The 6000-nt window shown below is 49.5% G+C and overlaps 1 protein-coding gene across 3 annotated transcripts in view; it reads left to right on the forward strand.

The window, feature by feature from the left end:
* Hpcal1 (hippocalcin like 1) overlaps positions 1 to 5521 on the forward strand; it is a 104301-nt gene extending 98780 nt beyond the window's left edge. For all 3 annotated transcript variants that reach the window (XM_028777774.1, XM_028777775.1, XM_028777773.1), the window contains 2 exons: positions 553 to 658; positions 4651 to 5521. In XM_028777774.1, the coding sequence (XP_028633607.1) occupies positions 553 to 658; positions 4651 to 4748 (204 nt within the window). In that variant the 3' untranslated portion in view covers positions 4749 to 5521. The remainder of the gene's footprint in view (positions 1 to 552; positions 659 to 4650) is intronic.
* Positions 5522 to 6000: the final 479 nt, after the last annotated feature.

The raw sequence follows: 6000 nt of genomic DNA on the forward strand, positions 1-6000 counted from the left end.
GCCTCCCCAAATATATACATACATACGTACGTACGTACATACATAAAATAAGTAGTTGTTTACAGTGCCTAATGCAATGATTATAGATGTTAATACTTTTTATCATTTGGGGAATAATAAAAGGTCTGTGCACCTCCAGTTTCTTTTTCTAGAATAATTCCCACCTGTACTTTGTTGATCTGCAGATTCAGGACCTACAGGTGGGCAGGGCTCACTGTATTTCCCCTTTGACCTTCCCTCTGGGCATTCCCAGCTCCCCACCAAAGTACCTTTCGGACAGATGCCATGCCCCACCCCCTGCCCCCACCCCCCACGGTCCCAGCCCAGGAGTCCTCCATTCTCCCATTGCTTCAGCTGTATCCTGTGCTTTTGAACATCACTCAACCTTCCCTGACTCCCTTCACCCAGCACCTTGTCTGTGAGATTTGTTCTGATAAGAGAAGGGTCCTGACACAGACGGGGAGGACTCCTGTCCTGCTCCTTGGTGGGCTGAGTGAGGACCATCACTCATCCTCCATCCTCCTGAGCATACTCACAGATGCCCCTTTGCAGGCCATCTACAAGATGGTATCCTCCGTGATGAAGATGCCTGAGGACGAGTCCACTCCCGAGAAGCGAACAGACAAGATCTTCAGGCAGATGGACACAAACAATGATGGTAGGAGCATGTTGGGGGGGAGGGGATGGGAGGTAGAGAGGCGGGGCTGGGGTGGGGGTGCAGATGTGCCTGTGAAACTGTTGATGGCAGAGAGGTGTTGGGATACACCTCTGCCCTATGAAGCCCTGCCCCTTCCCAGCCCCCTTGACTCGGCTCTGCTGAAGGAAGGGAGAATTCGGGGTCAGGGACACCTAGCCTGCATCCTGCACCCTTCCTATGGCTTTATAACCATGGGCATGTCAATAGAACCTCTGAGCCATAGGCTTCATACATGTTATCTTAGTAGGGGTTACCATTGCTGTGATGAAACACAATAACCACAAGCAATTTGGAGAGAAAAGGGTTTATTTATTCTCAGTTTCCATATAATAGTTCCTCTACAAAACAGTGAGGCAGGAACTCAGGCAGGGGAGGAACCTGGAGGCAGGAGCTGATGCAGAGACTATGAACGGGGTGCTGCTTACTGGCTTGCTTCCCCTGGCTTGCGCAGCCTGCTTTCTTATAGAACTCAGGACCACCAGCCCAGGGATGGCCCCACCCACAGTGGGCTGGGCCCTCCTCTATCAGTCACTAATTAAGAAAGTGCCTTTCTGGTTAGGCATGGTGGCACATGTCTTTAATCCCAGCACTTAGGAGACAAGAGGTTCTCTGTGAATTCAAGGCCAACCGGGTCTACAAAGTGAGTTCCAGGTACACAAAGAAACCCTATTTCAAAAAAACAAAAGAGAGAGAGAGGGAAGGAGGGAGAGAGGAAGAGAGGAAGGAAGGGAGGGAGGGAGGGAGGAAGGAAGGAAGGAAGGAAGGAAGGAAGGAAGGAAGGAAGGAAGGAAGGGAGGGAAATACCCTACAGGTTTTCATGCAGGCATTTTATAGAGGCATTTTCTCAATTGAGGCTCCTTCCTCTCTGGTAACTATAGTTTGTGTCAAGTTGACACATGTTGATGGAGGGAGTGGTCTTACTATTTCCACAAGTATTTTGGGGGAGGGGAGGCAGGTATACTGATGGCCTGAGAAGTGAGTGTCTTAGTTAGGGTTTTACTGCTGTGAACAGACACCATGACCAAGGCAAGTCTTATAAGAACAACGTTTCATTGGGGCTGGCTTACAGGTTCAGAGGTTCAGTCCAGTATCAAGTCAGGAGTATGGCAAATCCAGGCAGGCATGGTGCAGGAGGAGCTGAGAGTTCTACATTTTCTTTTTTTTTGGTTTGGTTTTTCAAGACAGGGTTTCTCTGTGTAGCCCTGGCTGTCCTGGAACTCACTCTGTAGACTAGGCTAGCCTTGAACTCTCAAACTCAGAAATCCGCCTGCCCCTGCCTCCCAAGTGCTGGAATTAAAGGCGTGCACCACCACCACCCAGTGAGTTCTACATTTTCATCTGAAGACTGCTAGCAGAACACTGGCTTCCAGGCAGCTAGGATGAGGGTCTTAAAGCCCACACCCACAGTGACACACCTACTTCAACAAGGACATGCCTACTCAAACAGGGCCACACCTTCTAATAGTGTCACTCCCTGGGCCAAGCATATTCAAAACATGACAGTGAGACACTGTGAATCAAAGGACTTTGAGTCTTGGGCTCCTGAGAGGCCGGCCAGGCCATCATCCTGGGATGTGAGGCACCCCAGATACTCATGGGGCTAATCAAACATAGAAGCCTCACCTGGCTACGGCCATCATTCCTAGGACTCTGAGGTCCTATCACAGCTGCAAAAAGGCAGGTCTCAGGAGGAGGCAAGGTGGTGAGAGGTCACGAGGACATGCCCTGTGTCCTCCTGTGCCTTGTCTGTGAGTTTCTCACAGGACCTCAGCAAGGACGAGTTGATTCTTCCTGTCTGTGGCTCTGTAGAGCCAAGACTGATTGGCTTTTGTTCCAACAAGAAATGCAGCATTAAGGAAAGAAAAGGCTCCCTAGGTTGCGCTGAGATTAAATGTACGCTAATGCACGGGAAAGTGCTGTGCGGAGCCTCGAGTGCTTCGCGCAGGTGAGTCAAGGACGCAGCTCAGCGGGACTCAGGGTTCCCGTGACAGCAAAAAGCTTTCCAGACAGCAAGGAAATGCTTTTCAAAACATGTCCACACACAAAGCAAGACAGCCTCTTGCCTGGCGCTGCCTTTCAGCCAATTTCAAAAGTGTTCTTTACTCTCTTGTGTCTCGTCGTGACATCGAGGCTTGGGTTCTGAGGCTTGGCCACTTCCCAGGCTTGGCTTTCTTCTCCGTGAAATGGCGATAAGCCCGCTTGCGTGGGCGTGAGGCTAAAGTAGCACCGTGCTGGTGGCACACTTAACATGGAGGGCTGCTGTTTCTGATTGTCATGAGCCTCGCCACTTCAGAGTGGAGACTGTGTCCGCACTGTACACTTGTCCAATTGTCTGTGTCTTGTTATAGAGGCCACTGAGCACTTAGTCTGCCCCATAAGCCAGTGGCCATTTGCTAGCACTCAATAAAGGAGAAGGTAGGGCTTTCAGAGAAGCTGGTACAGACAGGATCAAGAATAGGAGGGCAGCAAAGGTCGATAGCTCTCATCCCCCGGAGCTTGGCAAAAGTCTACACTAGGAGGCGCTGTGATAGTTTTAACTGTCAACGTGACTCAGTTTAGAATCACCTCAGAAGTCTTTTTTTTTAAAGATTTAGTATTTATTTTGTATATGAGTGTTTGCCTGAATGTATGTTTATGTAATACATTAGAGGCCAGAGAAGAGCACTGGGTCCCCCAGAACTGGAGTTACAAACGGTTGTGAACTGCCCTGTGGATGCTGGAAACTGAATCCAGGACCCTCTGCAAAAGCAGTAACTTCTCCTAACTGCTAAGCCATCTCTCCAACCCTAAAAGAAAGTCTTTTTTTTCTTGTTTTTTTTTGTTTGTTTGTTTGGTTGGTTGGTTTTGCTTGATGGTTTGTTTTTAGAAACAGGGTTTCTCTGTGTAGCCCTGGCTGTCCCGGAACTTGCTGTTTAGACCATGCTGACTTTGAACTCAGAGATGCACTGGCCTCTGTCTCCTGAGTACTGGGATTAAAGACGTGTGCCATCTCTGCTCAGCTCAGAAAAGTCTTAATGAAGAATTATGGAGATCAGTGATTCTCGACCTATGGGTCCCAACCCCTTTAGGGGATCAAACGAGCTATTCCCAGGGTTCCCCAAGGCCATCAGGAAACACAGATATTTACATCATGATTCATAGCAGCAGCATAATTACAGTTATGAAGTAGCAGTGAAAACAATCTTATGGTTGAGGATCACCACAGTACAAGTATTTAATACAATATAACTGTATTAAAGGGTCACGAGGTTAGGACGGCTGAGAACCACTGATTTAGATCATGGCAGCCTATGAGCGCGCCTGTTGGGGGCCGTCTTGGTGGTTAATTTGTGTGGGAAGGTCTGTTGCCTTTCTCTGTTATACTGTTCAGGGGGGCCTGAACAGTATAGTAAAGGAAAAAGCAGAGTACCAGCAAACAGCCAAACACCCAGTCATCCGTTCTCTCTGCTCTGTGACTCCCTGCAGTGATGGATTGTAACCTAGAACTAAACCAAAGAAAACTTCCTCCCTTAAGTTGCTTTTGGTCAGGGGATTTTTATCACAGTCACAGAAATAGAACTTGACCAGCCCCCATAGTTTGTCCTAGTTCCCCAGCTGCCCCAGATCATGGTGGCTCTCCAGGCCTCCAGGTGGGGCTGGCAGTTTACTTCTAGCCACAGAGTTCATTACCAAACCTTGTGACTTGTGCTCAGTTCCCACGACCTACACCATGAAAGGAGAACCAGCTCTTACTAGTTGTCCTCTGACCACAGATGTGCCTCAATGTGGCATATGTGCACACACACACACATACGGGGGGAGGGGAGAGAGAGAATAAATGTATGCACGCTCATATGTAAAAAGAATTGTAAATGCCCTAGAACTGAATAGAGACTAGACATTGTCCATTTTCCAGAGGGTTTCAGACTTTAACCAGAGCACTGGCTAATCTTCCGTCTCTTTCCATCCCTCAGGCAAACTGTCCCTGGAAGAATTCATCAAAGGTGCCAAGAGCGACCCGTCCATTGTCCGGTTGCTGCAGTGTGACCCCAGCAGTGCAAGCCAGTTCTGAGGTGAACGGGCTTTCGGACAGTTGTGAGAAACACAGCCTTGACCTGCCATCTTCAGCTTTGCTTGCAAAAGTGGATTCCTCCGTGATATCTCCTGCTCTCCCGAGACCTGGGTCAGGCAGCACATTGCACCCACCTGGCCTGGCCGGCTGCGACTCCTTCCTCTATCTGATCCACACGATGTCCCTCCCCCTCCAGTCCAGGCTGGTTCCTTCCTTCCAAGGGTTCAAGTGTTCTCAGCTGTCGGGCTCCTCCCTGCTCACAGAGGGGCCCGTAAGGACACCAGGCAGGACTTTTCAGTATCTTACCGAGACCAGCTCATTTATTCTATGATCCCAGGTGACTTTGTGGGGATGAAGAAGATGGAGAGTAGACAGGCAAGCCCTTCCTGTGCATGGCTCCACCTCCCTCGTTCATTTTCTCTGACCAAAGCCGCTTGCACGTATATACCATGGTTTCCTTACTTTTAATGTATGAGTTATGTGTACGGTGAGATGGACTCTAATGTTTAGCCCCTGTATTTAATGCCTCTGACTGCCTTTGAAGCATGGTCCCTGTGGCCTGTGATTTCCCCAACCCCCACTCCCAAGTCTGGCTGTGCTGTGGTATTTATGCATTCATGATTTGCCTGATTCCACAGGAGATACATGCATGCCCAGGGCTATGGACATCTGCCCTCCGTCCTGCAAATACAGGTGTTTCTGTGTGCTCCGTCCTTCCTGTTGATTGGTCTGGCTATTAAAATGATCAAATAAACCAAGGTCTGTGAGTTTCCTGTGTTGCTGTAGGCACCCTGTTCGTTATTCCGCTCCTCTCCGACCCTTAGCAGAAGTGGGTACTTGGCTTCCAGCTGTTGTTGGTAAACACAGTCCCTAGGGTAGCCTTCTAACTACCACTTGTGTCTACACACATTATATGCCTGTTCTGCAACATCAGCCTAATGCCAAGAAAGACTTGTGAAAATAAAGGATGACTGTTCTTGGCAGATCTGACTGTGACATGCTGCCTCCCTCCCTCCCCCCCCCCCCCTGTGGGGTAGTCAGCAAGGTGGCAGGAAGGCCACCTTTAAGAGAACAGGTGGAGGGGGATCAGTGGTGAGGCGGCAGACCTGGGCTCTCATTACCGTCTTCTGGTGCCATCCCTATATCTGGTCCCTGGAAGTGCTGCCACCATGAAGATGTTTGCCTCTTGTGCCCAGAAGTCATCAGGAACCAATCTTTCTCCTGCCTTCCGTGCCCCCCCCCCCCGCCATGT

The sequence above is a fragment of the Grammomys surdaster genome, unplaced genomic scaffold (genome assembly GCF_004785775.1).
Source record: "Grammomys surdaster isolate TR1022 unplaced genomic scaffold, NIH_TR_1.0 314, whole genome shotgun sequence".
Classification (NCBI taxonomy): Eukaryota; Metazoa; Chordata; class Mammalia; order Rodentia; family Muridae; genus Grammomys; species Grammomys surdaster.